General features: G+C 38.3%; 1 protein-coding gene across 1 annotated transcript in view; it reads right to left on the bottom strand.

Annotated features, from left to right (window-relative positions):
* The window catches only part of LOC104067523 (sodium/bile acid cotransporter 7), a 105,307-nt gene that overhangs the window by 33,802 nt on the left and 44,032 nt on the right, over positions 1 to 27,473 (bottom strand). Inside the window, exons 2-3 of the mRNA XM_054065551.1 lie at positions 23,407 to 23,439; positions 10,671 to 10,754 (exon numbers count right to left, since the gene is read on the bottom strand). Coding sequence (XP_053921526.1) covers positions 10,671 to 10,703 — 33 coding nt within the window. The 5' untranslated portion in view covers positions 10,704 to 10,754; positions 23,407 to 23,439. The remainder of the gene's footprint in view (positions 1 to 10,670; positions 10,755 to 23,406; positions 23,440 to 27,473) is intronic.

Raw genomic sequence — 27,473 nt, 5'->3', positions numbered from 1 at the left:
CCCAAAGTTTATCTCCTCTGCTGATACTAATGGATGTATGTAATTATCACAGTCCCCTTTGCATCAACAGACAATTCCAAGTGCAACTTTGGGAATCTTAAAAATCTGACATCTCCAGGAATTTCATGATGGTAGATAATCGAAAGTGATCCATGGAACATTTTAATATTTAAATAGCTAGCGATGCACCAGAAGTTTTTAATTAAATTATAACTCAAGCTTGAAAAGCAAAAGTGCATGTGTTGTGGGAGTTTAAATAATTCAAACTCTGAATATCTAGAGTTTTTGTAAATCCAAAGACAAATGCCATTTGCACGCTTTTAGAATACCAGAATGAACACATGAAAACGAGGAAACCTACGGTACTTAGTGGAACTTCTGCACTTTCAGGAAACGGAATGTGAAGTTGTTTTTTCACAAATTTTTTAGAAACAACTGTAAATTTGAAAGTAACTTCAACTTTCAAATTATGCCAAATACTGCAAGACTAAGCCTCAGCAGATACAATGCATCTATTTCAGCCCCGCCTGGGGAGTCACTTTTAGCTTTTCTCTTTACCTTCTATGGTTTGAAAAAAACTTTTTAAAGTTTTTATCATACAGCTGTGAGTTGTGTAAATTTTTCAGCAATCACATCATCTTGCCTAATTTCTCCCGAGACCTCCTGATGTTCTCTGTTACCATGCTTTTTTAGAAATAATAGCACGAGATCCTGAAACACTTCTACCACAGGGCTCTAAAGGTGTCTTGTTACCTTCCCATAGCGGTACCATTAATAAACATCATCACTATCAGTTTAATAATACAGAACATTTTAGAGGTAGTCAAGATTAGTATCAAAGCATCATCTCCAATGCTACCACAGGACCTTTTCACGCACTAACTACCAAAAACTGCAGGACCGACATCACAGCTGTCAGTTTTCCTCACTGCTTCCCCAGCTTGTTTGCAAATCTCTCAGTGGGGAAGTCCTGGAAGCAGCTATCCCAGTGACCACAGCAAACAGACATCATCGACTATATAGCAGGGCACATACCAAAAATTTGGCACATGGGGTTCACGCAAAGCTAAGAACACCGGGGACCAGCGCTTACCTCCCAGCACTTCTACGCTTCCCGCTGATGAAAAAGAACAGATTTACAAGAAACCATTTGAGGGAATGCTCAACACCCCAGTGAAAACACTCAACTTTAAAATTTCACACTTGCCAGATGTTAAAGAGAGAACACAACTTGGAATATACAGCCTAACTCCTGAAAGAGCGTTCAAGGAAGCTCCTTCAGCCACCTCCTTATATGCAGCTGGGTAGGAATAAACCACAACATTGATAAGAGAGAGGCAAGAAAGAAAAAATAGGAAAAATTTCTTTACTGAAAGGGTTGTTGAGCATCAGACCAGGCTGCCTAGGGAACTGGTGGAGTCACTATCCCTGGAGATATTAAAAAGATGTGTACGTATGGTGTTTAGGGACGTGGTTTAGTGGTGAACTTGACAGTGGGAGGTTAAGAGTTGGACTCTGATCTTAAAGGTCTTTTCCAACCTAGATGATTCTATGATTCTGAGAAAGCGGACTGAAGACATTTAGTGCACAGTGTGAAAAACATCAAATGGGAAAACCAGATTAGCCTAATCTGAGCAGATTTGAGACTCTGAAATTAACAGAAGGAAAAAGCAAGTTTTTTTACCTCTAAAGTCAGTGTTTTCTTATGAAGTTCAAAACCCCATCCCTATAATCCAATAAATGAAGGTCACACTGGGGAAAAGGAAAAGGTACTTAAGACTAGCTATTTATTTATGTTCCTTCCAGAAGACTTATACTGAAAGTAATGAAATGTTGAAAAAAAAAAAGTGATGGTTAATTATGCCACACCACAACTTATACTAGACATATTTCTCAGGAAAATTATAATCTTTTGTCTGTACAAGGTATAATCGTAACATACATGACAAAAACTTTATACACATACTTAACATGCACTGATACACAGGAGAAAAAAATGTCTTAAATATGAAACTGCAGGCAGTATTTCCTCAAAATCGTCAGTCGGCTGCTATCTGCTTTAAATATCCACCTCTAGTCTGGAGTTATTGTGAATCAACAACCATAAATACCAGTACGGCCTCTTACTGCACACTGTATTTTTAAAAAAATGACATAGTTGGACCCTGAAGTTATAAATTGTGGCTTCAGGAAATCATCTAATCAACCCCATGTCACGCTAAATGCACACTGTAAACACACAGACAAAATACATCCTCTCCAACACTGACTTCCATACATTTTCATCTTCTCACAAGGTTCAAGAAGATCTATAACTTCAGAGGCTGATTCAGCCTATGATCATTGATTCAAGACCATCTAAATTCTTGTATAACTTAAGAGGAGAGAAATATACCCCCACAGGTATCTGTAAAAATTCAACTAGATTTTTCACCGGGAAGCTCATGTCAGCTAATTCATTTTGACTGAAAAACAATCCATTTGTTACTTTTTCATGCCCTGCAGAGTTGTTTCAGGACAAGGATGTTTTGAAAGCCTTTTCTTTCTTAACCCAGTTCTATTACTTTTCAGGGTTACTATATAACTTATAAATAATCTGTGAAGATTTGTAGTGAAACAATGATATATCCCACAAATACAATAAAGACAACACACAATAAAGTACAGAGCCAGCTGGCCAGCACACTTCGTTGTTCTGTGGTGCCAGCCCACTCTGACAGCAAGTCTAACAGAGGTGCAAGAGCCATAAGCAACACAGATTGAAATTACTAAATAAAACAATCTCATAGGTAATTTGGAGCCTAGGCAGAGATATTAAGCTTCATCTGTCTGCAAACACAGCAAAAGATAACACAATCATTTTTTTTGCATGTTATGGCCTGTATGAAGGACACCAGACTTCGGCACCATACCAGTGTGCCACCTCCCAGTTGAAATGACAAAGTCTGGTATTATGTCTACATATCAGTAGAGAGGGGACAAGGGAGGAACAAGCACAGGAGAAAAAAAGTGGTTGAGAAAACTTCTGAACTGATACTCCTGTGAAAAGATGAAGTTACAGCCTGGGGTAGAAATGTGAACAATCGACATACAAAATAGATGCATCAGACTGGCACAGTGATGGAAAAGAGCAAAAACGGAGGTACTTTTCCAATGCAGTAATTGCACAGTTCCTTGTGAAAGGGAATTTCTCACATAAAAAAATTAAAAACAGTTAAAACAACATCTTGTGGGAGGAGTGCAGGGAGATGTTGGTAGAAAAATCATTATGAGAAACATAAAAGCATTTAAAATCATACTTTACAGGTGGAAATGCTGCAGTACACTCCCATGTTGCAGAGAAAGCACGCATACTTTTTTAAGGTACAAATTTCAAGGTACAAAGGCCTTGCAGCCTGTATCCCTGCTGAGATTCTTACAGAATTACTTCTGCAAGGAGAGCTTTGCGGTCTCTGGTCCTACGGCAGTGATCACATGAAGCACAATGAACTGAAAAGATTCTTTGTGCAGATTTAAATGTCAGCCTCAAAGAACAGGGGATTCCTGATGGCTGACCTGGAGGTTGCACATGAAAGAACAGTGCATGATGAATCCTTCCATGAAACTGTGGTTTAGTGGAGGGAAGAGAGGTAGAGAAGCAAAACTTAGCAGAATTTGATACTTTATAAATAACCTGCATGATGAAAGATGCTGAACTCTAAGATGCTGCATAACTCAAGAAAACCTAGTCTCTAAAAGAACATAAATCTGTCCCTCAGGTAACTACCTCCTGGTGACTACATTCTGGCAATCTCCAAAGGTTTTTGAAAAGGCATCAGCTCAAATTTGCTTCAAAACACACCTCCAGGCTCAAACTTTTCTCTTGCCCAGGGTTTAATTTTTGACAACAAAAGAATGTAATTACACATGAATTAACAGTAGTGTCCCCATTTCAATTCAGTTTGTCTAGCAGAATGGTTACATCCACAGTATTTTTCCTCCAGACTGCTCTGTATCCTGCCATAACCTCCTTGTCTCAGTACCAGCCTCCTTAAGCAAATGGGATAACTACTCATGTGCTTAATTCAGTTAACATCCTCTATACAAAGAAACAAAATCTGCTGTTCCAGGAAAGCAGGTAAATAATGCTCATCTATTATGAGTTTATACATGAAAACAGCAGAAGATATATTATGGAAGAACAATTTACTTACCTGATTGTACCTTCACAACAGTCACACTGTATACCAGAGAAATTTGTCAGTAAAATACAGCTAGATTGTTTCCACCTGCCTGCTCAAGTGCTGGATATACAGATGAAAAATGCAATAAACAATGTAATTCATTAATGTTCATTATTAATCGAACTAAATAGGGCAAGGAGCTCCCCCTTGCCGTGTATATGGAGTGGAATAATATCTGACATTTGTGATACACTACAGCTTTTAAAAATCATCTAGATCTTCAACTTGCTTGTTTTTTTTTTTAAATCATGAAATGAAAAAGCCAGGGCAAATGGTTGTGAAGCCACTTTTCCTATTTCCATTATACAGACAGGAGTATATCTTGGTATTTACATCTTTATGCGAAGTAGATTTTTCCTTATTCTATCAACTTTTATGGACTGATGTAATCTTTAAAAGAATTGCAATGTTTTTACTGCACTTCTGCTCCTCCTTTATTGTGCATTGGTATGTACTTCTAAATACCTGGGAAAAACATCTCGGGCTTTACTATTACAACATAGAAACACAAGTAATTTTTTTCTGTGTGTTGAAACACATGAGGAAATAAGTTGAAACTATGCCGGATTATCACCATATCTAAAAGCAGAGTTACCTTATTTACTTTGTCTTTTAAGGCAAGACTCCTAACTCATTCGTAACTAATATTATTAGAACTTATAGCAATGGACCTTTGCAATGAACTCTGCAATGGAACATTTTCTTTTGAAAAGCTTTGAGTCAGGCTAGATATTTGCAACAGTTCAATAATTTCTCAATATCTCTTCTTATATGGTAATGGCCAAGCAAAAGAGACAACCACACAGACTATTGGGAACTATTTCAGTGAAGCTTGGAAGACAAGAAAGCAGGAAAAATAGGAAAAAAGTCAACTGAGACGATAGTGACTGTGTAAACCAGTAGAAAGAATCAGATATTGGAATAGAAGGGAGGCTACACAGACTATAGAAATGACATAAATAAGATGGAACATCCTTCACATATTTCTATAGCATAGCCAACTTCCATTGTCTTCTAAGGTCTACATTGCAGTTCAAATGCACAGACCCTGTTCCAAAGCAGAGCCTGACCCTGTAATGATAATTTTACAAGGACTGTACCTGTGTGAAGGCACGCATTCTCACCTGTCCTATATACTGCTGTAAAGTCCCAAACTTTGCACTGCTTCACCCAGCTTCCTATACCTTCTAAGGCACCAACAAATAACGAATCTATCTTTATTTTATGGAGTGTGCAATCTAATATTTCTTCTCTGAAGATGGGATGGGAAAAAAAACATTTCTGCAATCTGGGGAAAAAATATTTTTTTACAAGCGTCTTGTTTTCTTTCCCCAGCTTACCCAACTCGCCTAAAAGCTATCTTACTCCATTATGTCAGTCAGTTTACTCCCAGGAGACAGCTCCTGACACATATACGCCTTCAAAGCAAGTTTTATAAAACCCACACAAGGCCATTTTCAAAATTAACTTTCACATTTTGGCGTAATTTACAACTGTTGCTTTAAATCCTTACAAACAGGTGCAACACAGCAAAAATGTAAAGGGAGCCTGCAGCAACCGTACATGTTTTCTTCATATTTTATATTTCAGTGGAGACTAGGTTCTGTTCCCTCTTTGAGACACACGTCAGAAGGGAACAAGCTGTGGTCTGGAGGCTGTTTATCTGCCATCTCAGTTTTCTGCAACAAGCTTCTAGAAGCGCTCATCTCCCAGGGTACCACTCTCCTCCCTGCAGCTTCCCTGGACTTTGAAGAGAAAGTAGGGCTACTTCCATGTGGATTTAAGTTGCAAGAACAAAAGGATTCGTCACCATTCCCTTTTTATAACAGTTTCTGTAACTACTATGTTCCTGACCCATCCACTATAAACATAAAGCTTAGGTGAATAGTACCTTCTACTCCCTGTCAACTGCCACCTCCCTTTCCCTTTCAATTTCTCATTCTTTAAAAATAAATCCCTCGCTAAGCTTTTTAGTTTCAGTTTCACTAACAACTTGTATTGCAACATAGCACCCTTTTAGAGTTGTGTTTATAAGCACACCTCCCAAATGCTGATAGGGTTCCTCTGGAACATTTTGGGCAACGATGCAGAAGGCCCTTAAAACCCTTTACTTGTAGGACACCAAGATTTTTTTGTGTGTGTGAACTAGATTCAGTGAGGATTTCTGTACAACTGGCTTCATTTTATAGATTTGGGAAGAAGAACTACTTAGAATCATAACATTAATTTTAGCTTTAGTTAAGGTCTGTTTAATATGAAGTGCCCACTTTATGCTGGCAGACAAATTACCAATGGGGCAACTAGAGAATGCATGAATGATAATGTACAGACAAGCTTTTTATTATTTATTCATAGAAAACAGCGGGTTTTGGTGTGCTGCTTTGAAAAATGTTCAAACTAGTAGAATATAATGAAAGCACAGTGAAAATTCTATTTCATTAACATTTAATCATAAATCGCTCTTTAATATAAAACATAAAATAAAAGTCTGTCATAAGCACTTAGGTGTAGAGAATGGAGAAAGTCTGCAAAAAAAGGGGAAAGGAAATATTGCAGTGGCTTTCACTGTTCCTGTTATCTGACACTTCAGAAATAAAAAATAAGCAAAGAAACAACAGTCTTCAGCCAAGTCGCACAACTGGTCATGAAGAAACTGCTTAGACATTTCTCGAAACACTACATTTTGCTGGCTAAAGGTACTACCGAGATGTATAGACAAGGAAACAATCTTAACAAAATCACAACGGCTCAGGCGTAGCAGTCTTCATGAGAACTCTGCTACCCAGGAAAAAAATAATCAGAACCTCAAGCTACCAGAGCAAATTCAAAACTCTTCTCCATGAAATATCTATTGCTGTGTTTATCATATAACAAGTATTCTCAAAATCCCCTTAGAAGTACACAGTGTATGCATGTATGCCCCTTAGAGGTATACAAGGCTGGTGAACAAATAAGTCTAACACACTGAAGATCTTCAAGGCTTATAGAACATTAGAACTCTATAAACCATTATAGACGATGTCTCGCTTCAAGACCTCTTGTCAGAGAGGTCTTATTTGTTACTTTGTCAATACAAATGCCACGTTATACTATCAATACTGACTTGAGTAACATCATACTGTCAATTAGCCAAACACATCTATAGACACAGAGGATGCAGGCCACAACGTGGGGTTTTTTTAGGTTCAGACAACTTGCACATCTCTGAAAGAACAGTGATTCTCCTTATTGAAGGGCATCTATCAGTAACTGCTGTCTGTAAGGCTCAGTGCCTTTTTGGTAACAGTGTCCTTTAACACTTGGCTCTTCACCTAACAAACAGCAGCCACCACCTGAGCAGAGCCTGTACCTGCAGCCCTTTACACATTTCATTGTCAGCAGCTAGAAAAGCATCTTTGACTGCTGTAAACGCCAGCCTTGCCACACTGAAAAATCATTCTAGAAATAGTAAAAAATAAGCATCGATTACACTACTGTGACTTCTTTCGCCCAGCCATCATTAAAAATTCTGACATCAGCCAAACAACCAAAACTCTTGATACATTTTGCCATAAAGCAAACAAATAAAAAGAAAAAACAACCCAAACAAAATGAATGTAAAAGCACCTGCTTTGCTTATATCCCAGGGGCTGCTCAAACAGCCAGCTCTGCAGCCTGCTCAGGAAATGAGCACTTAGGCAACACAGGTTTTCCCAGAGGCGAGATTTTTTTAAAGGAAAATAAAGCCACTGGAGAATGCTTCCTTTAAGCAGCCTTCTCTGTTTCACACTGATGTGGATTGAGCGTAAAGCTTGTGTTGATCACAGCTGAGTTGGAAGGCTGAAGAGAAGCAATCCTCCAAGCAGGCAGGTTCCAAGCTTGTTTTTTTCCCCCCAGTCAAGCTCTTTGGTACCAGGTAATCTTTCCAGGCATTCTTCCCCTGACTTTTCTGCTAAACAGTATGACTGTTGCATGGTAAGGAACTGACATTGTGGACGCGAAATGATAAATTAGAAGTAATTGCTGAAACCGTCATTCATTAATGGTGGGCCATTATCTCTTAATGCATCTGGAAACCCAGTGAGTGAGCAACTTGTGAGTGACTAAGTGATATTATGTTGTTGTGCCACATGTCGTGCAACAGTTCTGTAATGAGTGAGTAGTGGTCTACGAACTAAATGCAAAACTTCCCAATTACTCCAGATGAAGGGTAAGCAGACCTATCACTGTATCTCTTGGTGTCAGTCCTTTTCTTGCTGATTGTTTTTGCTTGATTACTGCACATTATTTTTCAATATCCACCTTAAAAACAGCTTCAATTCCTATCTGTATCTGGGCAGGTTGGTTTACCTATGTGCAGGTCCACCTAATCAAGACAATCAATGTAAACTACCTTGGAATTTTTGATCCGTACCTATCCTCAGCATTTCCTCTTTTCCATATCCTTTGACCAGGTGTAATCAAGTGCAACAACTTTAGAAACAAGATCTTTATGCTTGGAGGAATATGAGCTATTTCTGTTGATCATTCATTTCCAGAAACTGCTTCAAACACTTTTAAAGGAGAATAATCCTAGTTCTTGGTGAAGTGTATTTATAAAATCCAAACTCTTGAATAAATCTGTGATTGAATTACACTCCATTTTTTTTTCCAGTCTTTATCAGACCTCCAAAATCACATTTATTCATAGAATCATAGAATGGTTTGAGTTGGAAGGAACCTTAAAGATCTAATTCCACCGCCCCTGCCATGGGCAGGAACACCTCCCACTAGACCAGGCTGCCCAAGGCCCCACCCAACCTGGCCTTGAATGTTTCCAGAGACAGGACATCCACAGCTTCCCTCAGCAACCTGTGCCAGTGCCTCACCACCCTCAGCGAGAAGAATTTTCTCCTTATATTTAGTCTAAATCTGCCCCTCTCCAATTTAAAGACATCTCCCCTCATCCTATCACTACAAGCCTTTGTAAAAAATCCCTCCCCAGCTTTCCTGTAGGTCCCCTTCAGGTACCGGAAGGTCGTTACAAGGTCTCCTTGGAGCCCTCTCTCCTCCAGGCCTCCTCCTGTTCTCAGATAAGTCTCATCACAATTCTGATTTTGAACTTCTGTTTATTCAGAGCACTTATTTTGTATTCTTACTGCTCAATTCATGTTACTTAGCTTTACTATTTGGTGAAGCACAAAAAAACCCCCAAGCCAACTCCACCAGTTAGCTCAGGCAGCAATTTTTTGTAATAAATTTCCAAAGTAACATGACATTAAACATATGGATGAAAATTCTTTGGAAATTTTGCCATCACTGTATTTAGCAATCTACCATCATGTTCAGACTTATTAAATTGCAGTATAGATTGCCCATACTCCATCACTAAAGGTTACTTTACTGCTAGATCTGCGGCTACGCTGTTTGTTTCCTAGGAATTTGCAGCTAAGGCTTCCAACTAATAGCTTCCAGGTTTTGGACCATTCAGCACCAGAGGATTCAAGTACTTTTGCTCGCCTGCTTTTGCTGGAGGCTTAATTTAATTCTGATGAGATAAGAATATAGGTTCTTCACAGGTAGGTTCCTCAACAACCCTTTGTAGTCCTAATTAACAAGAAGGTTCTTAGGCATTTAACTTAAAGCACATGAGCAATTCAATAGCTTTCAGAGACACTTCTGACAACTTTTGGTCTTAATATAACAATTTCCCACCATGATGTGGGAGGAAAAAAATTATCAATATCTGTGAAAAAACAGATACTACAGACAATGTCACAGAAAATCTTATATTGCAATTATTATCCTTACACTCATGTGGAATACTTCAATCATACGCCATGAAAAATAAGGTTTTGTATTTTAATATGAACGAGTATAAAATGAAACATTGAACGGCTGCTCATTCAATTAATACCCTCCATTCAGTGTAACAAATGGTAGAGGACTCATGCAGAAAGAAGACTGCGATTATGCAATTATAATAAAACACTTACTGTAAAGCATATGCAACATGGCTCAAGCAGCCTTAATTTTATTATTTCTTAACTTCTGACTGCTTAGCCCTCATGTAGTTTTTAATTTAGAGATTTTTTTATTCCTTTCATTAGTAGTAGATAGTACACAAGGAGAACTTCCTTCATCATCCAGGCAAAGGGCATGTGACAAAGAACAATACAGCATTCTTAAAACTCATTTGTATGGAGCTGGAATTTCTCACAGTCTGGGCCACCGTTTTTCCCACTTTATGTTCACAAACTCCCCTCTCGATATGCCGTAGCATATGTTTGTGGTAGTGAGGGACAGATGCTCAATCTCAACAAAGATCAATGTGGCTCCAGGGAGCACTGTAGCATCTTTTCTCTGATATTAGACTTCACTATCCTGAGGCTGTTCCTATGTGGCAACTTACCATGATGCCAGTCTGTCTTTAAGATAGCTCTCTTCATCTTATTTTTTTAAATAAGAATGTATATTTAAAAGACATACCTGTCCAATAATAAGTGGGACTACAACAGTCATAAACAGCTGCGAGAATATAGATGTAAAAGGCACAGAGGAGGATGATCCAAGCTACAAAATAAAAGCACATCATTAATATTGCACTTTTTCTTAGTATCTGCAAATTTCATACTTATCTATCACACATCAATAAAGATTTTCTTTTATGCATGAAAAGCTGGAAGTATGTATACATATGTTTAATTGTTAAGTCACAATAAAGCATTTGGTATTTCACATTAACAAAACTAAAACAATCTCTGGTTGATTATTTTATAACCTACAATAATAGCTGCATCAATATTAATTTAATCGAAACCCTGCTATACATATATCCAAAGTAAATCACAGAATTATTTGTAGGATGGTAGTCTAAAAAGACAGGGAGCAACTCTTCCAAACTAAGCAGTGAGCTCAACTAACCTTACTATTTATACAAATATCAATCAACAAAAATTGGTGTAGTTATTCCAATAAATAATTAAATAATAATAATATAGAGAAGATACACACATATTTTATTTCAATGATGTTAAAGAGGAGATATATTGAAAGTATCTAACTATTCTTTCAATAAGACAACTAAACAGTGACAGGCTTAGTCTTCATGTAGGTGATTTCCAAATTACAAATGTAAATGCTAGAAGTATTTTTTCAAAAATGCAGGTAGAAAAGGGGAACCAAACACAGTCAGTGGGATTTTTGCAACTTACTTCAGAATGATTATGAAAATATTCATTATTTTTTATGTTCTGATTGGACTTATTTTATGCCAGGTCATTGAAAAGTTTCATTTACCATAATTTAACATATCTTAAAGAGCAATAGAATATGCATTAAGAAATACATTGTAAGAAGACTGAAACAGCATTGTCAGAGCTCCCACAGAAAGTCGTTTGCTTCATGATGAGGGTAAATGACATAACGCTGAGGATTTCATAGATCCACATTATTTTATATTTTGCACTTCTCTTCTTTATCAAGATCCTCAAAATGATGACAGAATTCAGAATCTTTTCAGCTCCATCTAAATGATGCTGATTTCCTAAAACATTCCCTAATAAGTCATTCTCATAAATTATGCTCAGACTGCATTATACTTTTGACACTCATCTTCCTTTCAAAGCTACCTGCAGGCATGATAGACAAGGTGATCATACAATCCAGTCACTTCCTATAACTCTGCCTAGCAAAATCAGCATATGGTCATAAAAGTGGGTTTGGCATAAAACCAGATTCTTCAGAAATTCAAAGAACAGAAAAATCAGAAGTTTCACATACTGAAGTATTTGACTTTATTCAGAAGTGTACAACTGCAACCTTTACCTACAGAAAATAATCTGATAAGAAAATGCCAATTATACCACTTTTGCAGTGATTTATGCGTATATGCATTGCTTGGACTTTTGAGTGTTACTTGGAAAGCTTAAAGTTTAGTACAGTGGGACCAGACCAAATCCACTCTTTTTTAAAACATACTCCAACACTTGCTTTCATACATCCCTTTCTAAATACAGTCTAGGTAGAGCACCTTGGGTAGAACACATGGGACACGGCTGTTTCCTACGCATTACCTTAACTGGTAACATCAGGCAAGGCTCAGTTTGGCTATTTAATAAACTATAGCAACTCAACCCCATCACCTCCAATTTTCACAATGTGGGCACAGAAGATGGAGGGGATCTGAAAATGATGTCATCGAGACTTCTTGGCTGCAAGTAAGAACACCGAGACTAAGGAGCCTAAATCTCCCATGGGGGCAAGAGGGAGAAATAAGGGCTTGCAGGGGAAGATTCAGATCACCAAATGAGTACCTGAAGTCAGACAGTGCAGCTACTCCATTCCCAAGGGACATGGGGCTCTCTGCCTAATTCCTTGCAGAAAGTGGAGCAGAAAACTCCATCATACCACTCATGATCTCCTTGTTGTTTTAATTCTTGTAAGGAGCTTCTGAAATTTTAAAAGGTTCATAGTTTTTCAAACTGTATTTGGACTTATTTTTTTTTTGCTACGTGCTGAGGAGCTAAAAGCATTACTGACTGTGTATTCAAGGAAGCTTTTTCAAGTGAAAGTGAAGATTTTAAAACTTTAAAATCTGCCTGGATCACAGAAGAGCGAGTCTAACCAAGCAGTCCACATGCCAGTACCCTCTGTGTAGCTTCACAAAACCATGACACTTTGGCAGTGGCTCTTATGCATTTTCATGAAAACATTGATTGGGCTTCTCTGACTACTTTAAAGTTTTATGCTCAGTGGATGCATAATTAGTTTCTAATTTAGGAATGAAAAACTGTTCAACAATATAACACACTGCTGAAAAAAGGCAGCCATTCAAACAACAGCCTTACAACTTTTTTGAATATTACTTCAAATGCAGTGTTTTCCAGCCAGTGTGGATTCTTAAGCACTTTGTATGTACAAGGATATGTTTTGGTTTGGTGCAGTGGTTTGGGTTTGTTTGTTGGTTTGCTTTGGTTTTTTTGCATAAATAGGAAGTATATTACAGATACTGTGCTGGGATGCCAAACTAATTTACGTAGGAAAAGTAAGTAATTTTATTCAAAGAAAAAATCTTCTCTATCAGGATATCAAGGTATGGTTCTTTACCATGTCAGCTCCACCCCACCCATTCAGGTTCATCTCACGGTCATCTGGACCACTGAAATCTAGACATTTCAGGTAACTATCTCACCCTGACTACATTTTAAATTAAACAGAAATCCACATGTCAGTCCAAAAGGTAAACATGAATAGATAAATGATCCATTAACCTTCCTTTTTCCCAGAGGAAGCAATTTCTTCAACTACACCAGGTTTCTAAGTGAAAAAACCCTCTCCTCCTTGTACAAAGACAAGTTTTTCTGCTTCTGGTCGCTCCTATGCTGCATGATCCTATGACCGCACTATTTTTGATACTGATTCAGTTGTATAGTAGAGAATCACATTCTTCTGCCACTCTTCAGCAATGTCATTGCTTTCTACAGAACAGCGTGCAGCTAGCTTTATTCCTTGAGTCCTTAAGCAGTCCTAACTCTCTACTGTACCACGCCTGGGCACAGAGGTTCATATCAATGTGTTTGCTAGGCTTTGCCCCACTCCATGCACTGCCACAGTACTAGACCTCCCTGTCCCACCTATGGCACTGACATTACTTCTTCAAACAGACTTCTGAACTTTTCTTCCTTTCTGTATACTATAAGTTCAGTGGACTGGGTTTTATCACATTCTATCTGTAGAACACATCTATAAACTCTTGTACTATCTTAATCTTAAATCTAATTGCAGAGAAAGACACAGAAGATAAGATAAAGGCTGAAGAAAAGAGAAGGCGGGAACTTTTCAATCACTTCTCAATCTTCTATAGAAGAAAGACGACTTTTTAACCTAGACTCTGGACATACAGTGGCTAACCATGAGGAATCACAAATGCTAAAGGACCCACAGCTAACAGATGCATAATTTGACCAGGACTGCCTCAAGTTTGCAAGCTCATGAGGCTCACAAACATAGTTGTCCAATAGACTCCCAGACATTGTCTAGGTTCCAGACTTCCTTTGAACTTGGATACGTTCGTCACATCCATTTTGAGAAAAAGAAGTGAGAATTGAGGATCAGAGGACCTTCCTGCATATTTACAAATACAAATACTCTGAGTGAATAAATATGATTTTGCTCAGGTGTTAGTTGGATCAAGCTAAGTTCAGTGCTCCATTTGTTGACATGAAACAAAATTAAAAAAAAAATCAAAACACCTAGATGATCTGCATTGCACCAAAATCAGCATTATGCTTATATTTCTGATTTTATTTGGCTGCCCTCCTTGTTATAATAATCTCCATTTCTAAAACAAAAGCTTTCCTCACGAGCAAACATGCAGAAGAAGTTCTCTAAGAACTGGTGTAAAAACATAGAATCATAGAATCATTAAGGTTGGAAAACACCTCTAGGATCATCCAGTCCAACCATGAGCCCAAAACCACCATGCCTACTAAACCATGTCCTGAAGTGCCACCTCTACATGCTTTTTGAACACCCCCAGTGATGGTAACTCCACCACTTCCCTGGGCACCCTGTTCCAATGCTTGACCACTCTTTCAGTAAAGAAATTTTTGCCAATATCTAATATAAACCTCCCCTGGTGCAACTTCAGGCCATTTCCTCTCATCCTGTCACTTGTTACTTGGGAGAAGAGACCAACACTCACCTCACTACAATCTCCTTTCAGAGGTCTGTAGAGAGTTACAAGGTACTCCCCTCAGCCTCATTTTCTCCAGGCTAAATATTATTTTCAAGCATCCTGCTAATTGATAGCTGCAAAAATAATGTGATTGGAATCTAATGGAAGATTAAATGCTGTATTTAATGAAAGAGTTATCACAAATTTTCATGCCACCATAATGCTTATATTAGAACATTTTTTAAACAGAAGTTTGATATCATAGAGCGATCATTATATGCTACTCTGGATAGCAGCATTTCTGTTTCATTAATAAGCCAGGTCTGCTTGAAGAGACTCACTATTCAAAAAAAAACCCTGAAAATCCTTGCTTAAGAAAAGGCACTTTTCACTTCAATAATCCGAGTGTTTTCAGTACAACTCAGATAAGCAGGAACTGCACCTTCTGCAACCATTCACTAGATATGGCTGCAATGAAAGAAAATTCAAGGCAAATCTTTCCAAACAATTCTGTCACCATGCAGTACTTCAAACCTGACCTGCAGCATTCTTGCTAATTTAGTCCTAGATGTTTCTTCTCAAGAGACTGCCTATTTAAAAAAAAAGAAACTCCTAGCAAATTATTTAGTGGGTTTCTTTATGAGTTTGTGGTAGAAACATGGGCTTATCCTTAATTGATAGGATATATTTAAGTGGCTGTGGTAAAAACAAAACGCAAAACCCAAACAAACAAAAGAATTGTTCCTTGCATAAAAACAAGATAGTTCTACTTCCCAGCCTAGACTACCTCCACAAGACAGATGCTTCATTCTCATCTTTCTGGCTGACCGGGCAGGTATCACCGCAGGTGTTCCCGCATCTACAACTGCCACTGAGTCAGAAGAAACACACCTCCCACCAGTCACACCAAATTATAATCCAGTGCCACATGCGCTGCACATACTGAGTCCACTTTGGAGGCAGCAGTCCTTTGGGACCTTACTCTTCTAGTGTTCTCCTGTAATTAACATGTTTCCTCAGGTTGTGTTCTTTGAGCTCCTCGTACACCCACCAGCCAGCTTCAGCCTCACCACTCCTTGAACACAGACAAGTAAGCAAGGGAGGGATGAAAACAGGGCAGAACTGAGGGGGAGGCTCTCTCATGTGAGATGTTTAATTTAAGTTTTTCAATTCCACCTTCAGACTACTCTGATAGCCATCCTTTTACATTTTGCCTTCAATGCTGTATTGTCATTGCCTCTGATTACTCTCACCCAGCCCAGATTCAGCTGCCTTAGAGGCTTGCCTGAACCCCATGTGCTAATCCCCTCATGTCCTGTTGTGGATCACAGACCCATTACAGAAAAGAGGTGGATAGGATCCAGTTCAGTAATGAAAGACCACAATGGGCAGCAGCTGTAAGAATGCTGAGCCTCTGGGAAGTAAGAAGTGCCCATGCTACTTCACGGCAATGGTGCTGACGGGCGCCTATGAGTTCCACAGTGCTAGATTTCAGGTAGGAGGCCAAAAGAGATGAAACAGTCATTCCTACATAACATTTCACAGCAGCCTAAGCAGAGCTGGCAGGTCACTAGGATGTCCTTCCTACTCCACTGCTTCAAAGGCCTTCACATGCAGAGTGGTAAGAAAGGCAGAGAAGCTGTGTGAAAGATGCCAGCTCCCACTGGCTGACCAAAGTCACTGGTATTGAAATTGTCCATTCTAATGGGTGTTAAGAGCAGGGGAGGGAAGAGGAGGCACACCACTGAGAATGGAGCTTCTACAGTACAAGAAGAAAGAGGGTTTGGCATTCACAAGCAAAGCAGTTCCAATTTCCTAGCACTGGCAGAATAGAAGGTATTAGAAAGAATGTGTTTACATTTTAAAATAAAATGCCTATCTAAAACTGCAAGTTGTCTCTTATCTCAGAGAACAGGGCTAAAGGTATGACAGAGATCACGTTCAACGATTGGGCAGACTTATATTTTACCAAATATATCTTTCATTGTTGTTCTTAAAAATTAAAGGCAGACATAAGTCTCTAGTTCAGCTAAAGAAAAGAGATGTTCTGGTTTTACGGCATAGTTTGCAAATTCTTGCATATTCTATGTGGTTCTGTAGCCATGGGAATTGATTTCGCACAAACATAAAAAACCCTCACTGTCTACATATACCTTCCAGTTTTGCTTAAAAAAATATTTAAAAATAAAAGTTTCATAATCAACTTATTCTTTTTTTCTCTTTTTCTCCTGGCTGAGGCAAGGAGACTATATTCGGGAGGTTCCCTTGTTAAAGTGATCACAGATGCCTAATCCTGTCCTACGTTCCCCTGTGACACATTGAATACCAAGCCAGTCCAAACATACCTGTCAATTTTAAAGCCTTTTATAGAGCCGTAACCGTAAGTATTGTCAATCTGAAATACACCAGAGCTATTCTTCCACTTATCCATAGCACAACGATCTTGAGGGCTAATGTAAAGAAAAGAGATCAAGCATACAACTTGAAGGCCCCTAAATGGGACTTCGATGATTAATAAATACCCTTGGAGAGCTGAGACTTACGGATTAGTATCCAAAAATTCTGCTGCAAACAAGGGAGTGACTAGCTGGAAAGGAATAGACTAGTAAGTACAAGGTGACTAAGAACCGTGAATATTATGTATCTGTGAAAAAGGCATCTGTGAGGTACCAGAAGAAATGAATCAATCTTTTGTTGATTGGTGGGGGATACTTGTGAAATTGAACAGGGTCTGGATAAGACCTGTCAAAGTATGCTGTGCTGCTGCCCACACTTCTTATTACCTGGGCTGAAGAAGGAATTAAAACTGGAACAGGTGCACATGTGGTGCACCTGAAATGGTGGAGGGAAAGCAAAAATCCTTACATTTGGGAAACATTACATATTTTAGAGGCTTCTTCCTAGACAAACTTACAATATTTTTTTGTATGTGTCAGGGAGCAGGGGGTCTCCTTTTATTCTCTAACTGTTATTTGTATCCAATTTATAGAAGAAAGCCATAAAAGTTGAATTTGAAAAAGGATTAAAATGATTAAACAAATTTTAAATGGCAGTCATTAAAAAGTTCTGTTTCATTGTAAAAGAGTTTGGATCAGATCAGAGAATTTTGTCTTCCTAATGATTAAAAAGAAAGAAAACGGTGGGGTACATAACCAGGTAGAAATAATGAACTTTAAATCTTCCACATGAATGAGTTGATCTGTTAACAGCTAATGCACTATGCTGCTTCTTCTCCCTCCTCCCCACCACTATAATCAGCCTTTTGTCACATACCAGTGAAATCCATTAGCTGCAACTTCCTTATCAACTTCCAAGGCTTTCCAGCTACTAAAATATTTGCATATTTAATGATTCATTTGACTGGTATCTAGAATCATTTACCCAGTGCTTGAGAGAAAACAAGGCATAGTGTGTAGAAATCCTGTTTAAAAAAAAATGTAAAGGCAGCTCATTTTAATGAAAAGTTTTTTTTCTGAAATACATGTGATTGGAGAAGACTTGGCAAAAAATTTAGAAGTATCAACAACTTTTAAAACAGTTTTAATTTAAGCATTGTGAGTACAGGCAAAAGGCTTTAATGCCAGTATTTTAGTCAGCTTCTAGTTTCACTCATGTCTTTATTCACCAGTCATTTTATTCCTGTTTTCTCTACGATAATTCCATCACTTAACTACTCCTGAATTCCTTCAGCAGTGCTACTTTCTAGTACTTACGGCATCGCTGCTACAATGCCACCACCATAAAAACACATACTACAAAATTCAGAAATTTGAGAGGGTACCAGGAAAGAAAATATCACTGAATAAATCGAGAAAAGGAGTAAGCTGAGAAAGCCTTGGGAAGATTCCATTTTGACACAAATGTCACAGCAATCTTCTTTAGTAAAAACAGCAAACATGGGAGTAATATGTCATGGTTACACGGAGGCTTTTGCCAAGTGCATTCTTAAAAATACATAATAACTTTGCATTGGCTCTTTAACATTCCACATTAACTGGTTTGTAGGCATGCTTCTGAGGAATGTAAAGTAAATAAAAAAGTAAAACACTTATCTCTAACGTTTTCCTTGATGGCTTTCAATAAAAATATTGTTTCACGCATCCTGACTTTTGTTCCTTTGATAGCTAACTTTGGCTGTGCTTCCAACAACTGAAGAGTCCACATCTGCCAGGCACTGAGCCTCAACATTAAGGGTTGTTCCAAGAAGGTGGCAGAGCTGGGACACTGTACCATAAAGCCTGCAGCATCACATTTGGCTGCAACAGATGTACAGATGATTGACTTCTTATATTTTGATAGCAAATACAATCTATAAAATCATAAGTTTGCGTGGACTGATAAATTGTCAGTCTACACGCTCAACCAATAAGGACAGAGAAGGCAACTCTATCCCAATGCAGCCAGAAAGGAAGAGAGCTACGTCCACACGAGAAGGGTCACTCAGCATCATCCTCTTAGGTTGTAGTACAACATCTATGCTCACTCTGCTTCCAAGGCAAATCCAAGATACACGAGCTTGCTGAGACATCGGGCTGACCTCCGTCCTGAGCAATACTAAAGGCATATGGAATCCCTCAATGAAAATAAACCCACATTCATACATATTCCTGCTCTTCACAACTGAAGTTACAACCTATGGACATATAAGGGAGATGATACTGCTACAACTGTAGCAGAGTGCAGTGCTCCTGAAGTTCTGTATTTCAAATGAGACATTGCAAAAGGGTGCTGACATCTCAAGGTTATTATAGGCATCACAGCACTATTACTTTCGCATTATGATGACACTTTTATTTAACTTCATTTTAGTAATGTAAATATGCCCAAATGCAGCACACTTAAGAATTCAAATTATAAATTGTTGTTACAAATAATAAAATGTTATTAAAATTAATAAAGGAAATAACTAAGGTGAACATAGAGAACAAATCGTATGATAAGTAAAGATGGAAAGTCATACCCAAGTGACTAACTTCCTCAGGCGCTACCTAACCTATTCATAGTCATTATTTATTGATAGCAATATAGTTATTTCCAAAAGCAAAATTTAGGCTACACTTCAGTTTCTAGGTAGTGGTGGTGAGTTTCCCCCAAATGCCTTTAAGAAAATAAGACTTATTTCTCTGCTTTAAAAAATTTCATGATCAATGTGTTACCTCTAGCTTCAGCTAAGTGTGCAACCTGACAAGAGGAAGATGGACAGCATCCTCCTCTGAACGCTTTGATACACAGCCTCCTCATCTTCATTAATGAAACACTGCAGAATGTTGCAAAGAAATGCAAACAGCATAACTTCATGTTAACTTGAAACTAATTCATCTTACAGCACTTTGTTTCAACACTTCTACTCACCACAGATCTGAACTCTAATCAACTATATATAGTTTATGGGACTTTGCCCATTCATTACAGCTTTGCTGGGAATATAACATATTGACTGTTAATAATAAGGGTTAACATGAGGATGCAGATTAACACTTCTGGAAGCCATATTCAGTAGATTCTTATTAGGTACAATGTTAGTCAGAGGTATCTGGTGAAGATGGCTATTCTCTCACGTATAGCTGGGCATCATCACAAGGATATCAGCCAGTCATTATGTACCCAATATATAAGGTTTCATTAAATCAATCAGAGCCTCTTAGAACACTTTTTTGAGTAAGTTTCACATCAGAAAAACTTTTCAGAAATGTAACTGACAATCTTACATTCAACACCATTAATTTAAGATGATAAATTATTTGCATTAAATGCATTATTTATTATAAGCACCCACATGTCTTTATCAATGTTCTTCAGACAATTTATTAGGCAATTATGAGCAGAAAAGGCAGCTCAGAACATTATATTCTGTGGTGCACATAGGGCAAAATTTAAACCATAACCAAGACTGCAGGTTAAGCTACACAACAAAAACAAGCTGATGGAAAACAAATTGTCTCATTTCTGGCAGCATTAAGGGTGTTTTATGCACTGTATACAGGGAGACTAACAAATAGAATCACTAATACAATATAGCATTCAGCATATGGTAGTATGACTCCGTGGAAGAGTTAATGCTTGCAAGCGCCAAATCCAGGAATTAAAATTCACTGAAGGCATTGACTACAAAGGTCTCTGAATGGCATTCAGAAGCCCAGCTCAACTACCGTTGATAAAATGAGAGTTTTATCTTGAAAATTTTAAATTCCACCCTTTATTAACTAAGCATCAAGGCTAAGTTGCATGACTAAACTAATAAACAGTCCAGAAAAGATTACCCGGACACTACTAGTCAATGTTTCTCCACAGTAACTCCATAGTACCAAATGAAATGACTGAGCAGCAGTTTGTAAACAACTGAACAGAAGTGTGTGGATTGTATGCTTGAATCCACCACACGTTGAGTAGAACACATATATCAAAAGGAAAACTAGAGAGGTTTACAAGAAAAAAAGGTTTGAGCAGTCCAAACCAGATGGCCAGGGTACAGAAACAGTGCACCAGGGCATGCATGTTCAGTTCACTATCCTAAGTATCTGCCACTGGATAAGCTGAACCTTCAAAGAAGATGGACCTTGTCTTAGCAAGATGTAATGCTGACCAGATTGGCTGCTCTTCATGTGTCAAGTCCTCAGCAAAGATCTCAAAGGAGTTTTAAATATTTAAATACTGAAAGAGAAGTCCTCAAATTCTGGGCTTTGTGACAAAAAATTGCAGTTTTTGTAACTCCAACCATCCCCAGACTAGTTTGTTTATCACTCCGATGAAAAAATAATTCATGTGTGTATTTTCCTCAAGAAGAACATCTCGGAGTCATGTTACAAACTGCACAGCAATTCATGTGCATTTTACACACTTCTCATACAAGTGTCTCTAGGGCTGGTAGGAAGAACAGATGCATACGGTTCGCCTTCCTATTATTGCACACATAGAATTTTACCACCTCTTTTGAGAAGTAACAGTGAAAACTGCAATTTATGGGACAGAATATCTTGTTATCTGTCTATAAAGTCACCAAAGGAAAGGTCTATATCTTACTTGAAAAGCTAGGCAGATCCTTCTTTAATGTTTCACTTTCTACAGAAAATATCCTTTTTGGCTATCTAGAGCACCAAACTCAGTGACATAGAGCAGGGTGAAAGTTGCCAGAGAACAAAAGCAAAAAGACCTGAAGTTTCAGTCACTAAGAAACAAAGGCACGGGTCTCTGGATGAATGCCTGTGGAAGAAACATGTTCCATACAGGAGGAAAGATGACAGAACAGTCAGGCACACCAGTTGGAATCAGTGATTCCACGCAAGAGTAACAAAATGCCCATTTTTCCTGGAACAGTTATCTTTTTCAACACACAGCAAATCTACCGTTCCAGATATATCAAGAAAGCTTTGCTGGTGTACATTGAGATATTCAATATGGTCAAAGCAGTCTTGTGTAAACATAGCTACACCAGATGAATAACCATTTGTTACAGTAAAATAAAAAACTTCCCACGCAGCTTTACTGAAGCAGTAGTCGATAATGTTACAGCCACTTTCACAGTATTATTTATCCCAGTTTAGTATACACTGCTATATTCGTACGCAGCACATACGCTGCTAAAGCATCTCCATTATAAACAGTGTGCCACTTGCATGCCACTTACCAACTGTTGCAGGCTAATTCACATTTACTTCCTTTCCAGGATGCTGGCTTATTTACAATTCAACTTTTAAGATGAATATAAAAGAAAACATATGCCTTTCCTGAAATCCCTGAAGTGCTTCAGCCTGCTCTTTACGCAGCCACAGTCCTCAGTAACTTGCTCAATACCATACCATTTGTACCAGCAAATTCTCCACAAGCATAAAGACTTCCTAACCAACAAGGGCGTTACTAAAGTACCATTACTCACCTGTTAAAGCCTCTTCATTGTATGCTGAAACATATCCATACTTTTATGAAACATGCAGATAAAACTCGGTCTTTTCTCTTTTCTTCAACCATGAAACCCAGGCCCTGACCGAAGACTAATTCTTGAAAATGAAATCTTGAACTAACAGGAATGAAGCAGCATCACATTTAGTGGCACACAGGGGCGCCAGTAATTTGTCTTACTGCTGCTGCTGCTATCTCACTAACCTCTACACAAAAATACCCACAGGCTTAGTGGCCCATGAATGGGGATCTGTTTATCTGAACAGTTCTTTCCCAATTGGCCTGTCATCCAGTCTGGATCATTACAAACACGTCCAGCTCCTGCAAGTGAAAGCTCTTTAGGACATCTCCTGAGCCATTATCTTACTAGGCAAAGATTTATATTGTACCCAGCCAGAGTAATACCAGAGTAATAGCATGTGGTTTTGTGATTCTGCAAGAACAACTGGTCCTCTTAGAATGAAGTGCACGTAGTGGTTGCATTCCTTGTGACACACCGATGCCTTTTCTGGGAGGCAGTTTATTTCAGACACTGAGCAGAAAAATCTTCCCAATATTTATTGTTAAATCACCCAAACTTACATCTCAAATATACTGTCTACTAGGTGCAAGATTATCCAGTAAAAGACATCTCAAGATCAAGATACTTACAAAAAGCAGAAGTAGAAGTGGAGTTATAACGATGCCCTGGAAGAAATGAGAAAAGCTGTCTGTTAGTCAGGGAAAAAGAATACTTTTTACTTCCTTGTACCTTAAATGCATAGAAATACACAAACGTTATTCAACATCATAGAAATTAAGTGACAAGTAGTTCAACTTTGCTCTTCACTGTGTATGTTCTTTAACATCAAAGTATTTTTTGTACCTCTAGTTTTCCTCATTTGGCATATAAGCCCCTCTATTCGAAAAGATCCAATATTGATAATAGATTAATTATTTTTAAAACCATACTAAAGCTCTGCCCTCACTGTGCTGTATCTTAACTCCACTCAGCTGCTCCTCTTTATGGGGAGACTTGTGACCAAGTCCCATGCTACCCAGTCCCAGGTCCTCTTCTGAGCAAAAGCCACGTCAACCGTGATGAATTAGGTGTCGTGACTGTGTAATGTAAACTGATATTCCCAAAGGAAAGGAGCTGAGATCTCAAAACTCATTTCACTTGATTAGACTTCGGGTCTCACTGGTAGAAGGCAGGTCTTTCATCTAATTTAATCACACAGGACCACCTCAGCGTTCCACATCCCCCGGGTAGACACAAGCAAAAAGATTTCTTGTCTTCACTGACAAGGAACAGGTTTAAAGCTGATGATTGGACAAAAATAGAGGATTTTAAGTTTCATGAGAGCAAATCTTCAGATGAGTTGTTTGGGTTGGGAGTTAACATGACATGCATCAGTTTCATAGCTGCGAATAGCAATTCCCCATCATCCTTCCAGTTGACTTCAATATTTTATTATCGCTCAGTAAAATGATTCTATCATTTAAAGCATGCTAATTCACAAAGCTTGCTCAGAACATCTCTAAGACAAGACTATTCTTCATACAGATACATCTCAAGAATAAGTAGCCTTTCAGCTATTCACAAACTTTATTGTTTAAGAGACAAAAGTCCAAAACTTGCTCACATCCATCTCAGAAGGAAGCTTATTTTCTGTTTGTTTTTAGCTCCAAGTGAAAATCAATTGAACAAAAAAAGCAGTTGTCCCCTGCTTTTCATCTAACCTGAAGTAATAACAGCTTTACTTCAATCTTTTGGAAGCTAATACAAAGAAAAACCCTATATGACCAGTTTTGTATTTGCTTCCTGGGTCAACAGAAAGTCTCAGACCCAGATCCCATCAGGCATAAAAGTTTCTATTGTGCTCTTAAAACAAAATGCAACAAGAAAATGCCACAAGTGATAGCATTCAAGAAGGATCGAGGAGGCAAGAGTTAAGTCGTGCAACTTAAAGGCTCTGCAGACTTAAAAATGTATTTTAAAATAAATATGTACTATATCTGACTGCCCCACAGCCTAGCTATCCATAACCATTTATATCCTTTCGCAAATGTCACAGCTAAGGCAGATCATAAAAGACCAGAAAGAGAAGAAGTAGAAGCAACAAGAATTGATTAAGGGAGCCACTCACTGTTTACAGGGAGGCCTAGACAAAAATGCAGCTAACAGCTACGAAGAAATATAGGTGTTCAAGCATATCAGCTATAGAGGTAGAAACAAAAGTTGAGGAAGGGAGGAGGTACTAAGAGCTGAACCAGCAGCTGTGTGCAGTAGCATCTACGATGTTTAGAACAGAGATCTGACAGTAAGATCAGTATAACACAGATAAAAGTCCCTTCATCAGAATGATCAAACTCCAGCTTTTATGAACTACTACTAAGAATATGTGAGCCAAACTTTCCCCTTCTTCCCCTTTCCCCACTGACAACTGAGTACTTCCTAAGCACCCTGTAATTTTGAGATGGCAGAACACCACCGCAGCAAAAGTTCCACCCTCAGACTTTCGCATGAGTGGAGCGTGGATGGAGCAAGAGATGGTACACCAAAAGCATCCTGTGCTCCAAATGAGCATTAAGCATAGGGAGAAAAGAGCACTGCCAGCTGGCGAGTACAGCCAGCTCTCGTCTAAAACTGAAGGAACTCATTTATTCAGCACAGTTAGTATTTCACTTCTACACATTACAAAATAAATGCAAAGCTAAAAAAAAACCCCCCAAAACAAAACAACCTTCCCCTTTATTTTGTTGATAAATAAAGATTGTATTCTTCCTCTGTAGGACCGGACCTGTGACTTGGTATGTATCTGCTTTAGAAGCCTGGTGATATTAACACAATGGGCAACAGCCACTGCTAATTCAAAGCAAATGTAGCAAAAGGAAACATTACCCCTGTGACAGTAACACTTCATAATTCTGTGAGCAAAGGAGAATCCCAGTACATCATAAATAAATTCCTGACTGAACTTGTTGAAAATCTAGCATTCAAAAGGTCAATTCTAGCAATACTCTACAAAATTTTGCTATTAAACCTGGTCATCTTAATTGGAAGCAAATTCCCTGTTTCCTCACCACAGAAAGGATTTACAGGGTTGAATTTTCCCATATGCAACACATACACAATTCCCTGGAAAGCTAAACTATTACCTGACAGAACAGACAAGTTCATATTAAAAAATAGATGTTGTTACTGAATCAGAGCATTTTGATGTTAATGTTTTGTTTTGATAAGAAGTGTTGGTTTGAAAAACCACAGGGATTACTAAAACCAAGGAGTTTTTTTAAGTCAGTAGTGCGGCAGTGACTGTGATGGTTTACGGCTGCAAGCAAGGCAGGAGGAGGGAAGGAAACCTCTGTTACCAGACTGACTGATGGAGTAAGTAAAGAACAAACTTCAGGCAGGTAAAGCTCATTTACATGTTACCTGAAAACACTGATGTGCTTTTATGTGCAAAAGCCCTTCTCTTCAGGTTTCTGTTCCAGATTTGAAGTAAGATTTACATGACTATGGTATATCTGTCTAACAAAAGGAATTACCTTTTCCTGCACACACTGCCTTGCTTCAACACATTACCCTCTTCATTAGAAACATGCTCATCAATATACTCATAAGCATTCTGTGATGCATCTAAATTCAGAGCTACTAAATAATATACAAAGCACAGTGATTCTAAAGCCTACCGACAGAAAACACAGATCACAATTTTAAGTCACTCAGATTAAAAAAAAGGTGGAAGAAAACAGTTCCTCTACATGGTTCAGCTCACACACTAGCAGAGGCTCCACAAAGACAAGCATATTCTGACACTGGCAGTGCAGCTGCTTTCTAAGATTACAACAAGCTGAAAAGGGAGCTAAAAATTGAAATAAAGACTATAGTTTCTAAGTCCACTGGACACTAACACCATCAGAGAGGAAAAAATAACTAAATTTGACTATGCTTTTCCCTACCTTGCTTTCCAGTCAAGTGCTGTCAAATACATTGCTTACAGAGATAAACAGATTGTAGATTAGCACTTCCAGCAGAAGCTGAGCATCTGCCCTTGAGAATGCAAGGTCATTCCACAGTTTTAGCATCTTCAAAGTTCGGGTGGAGTGTTAAGCTTACCGACTGCTGCCCACAATGGAGTCAAAGTTGTAAAGTGACTGCCGTTTGCTATCAGCAGAAAAACTTTCAAGAAATCCATTTACACCTCTGATGTGAAAGACTGACTGAATATATTTCAATGATTTTAGTGGAAAGGGAAGAAAAAAATCTCAGCCTAACCCAAGACGCTGATACAACACATGAACCTTAATAACCAGATATCTGTAAACACATTTCTTTTATTGTAAAGACCATGAAACATGCCTTAATTAGGAAAGTTTAAATACAGGTTTGTGTCTCCGAGCATGTGCATCGACATACACCTTAACACCAAAGACATACTTGGAGATCCACTTAATTGTTAATTGCCTTGTATAAAGATGCTAAGAGGTTTTCTACAGGTTTCATCCAGTACAGCACTGCTGTAAAGCAGATATTAAAAGGTGTTTATTTTCCAAAAGAATATACAGAATCAATACATGTAATTGGCTGCCAAATCAGACAGTAAAATAAAGTAACATAATGGATTTGAGACTATGTTGGCAAATCATTAAGAAAGAAATTATGCAAAAAGTAAGAGGAAGGTGGGCACAGATCCAGAGGGACACATGGTAGAAGACGTCTAAGGATTATTGTA

This window comes from Cuculus canorus, chromosome 4, assembly GCF_017976375.1.
Source record: "Cuculus canorus isolate bCucCan1 chromosome 4, bCucCan1.pri, whole genome shotgun sequence".
NCBI classification, from domain to species: Eukaryota; Metazoa; Chordata; class Aves; order Cuculiformes; family Cuculidae; genus Cuculus; species Cuculus canorus.
This window is presented reverse-complemented; position numbering and strand designations above follow the sequence as displayed.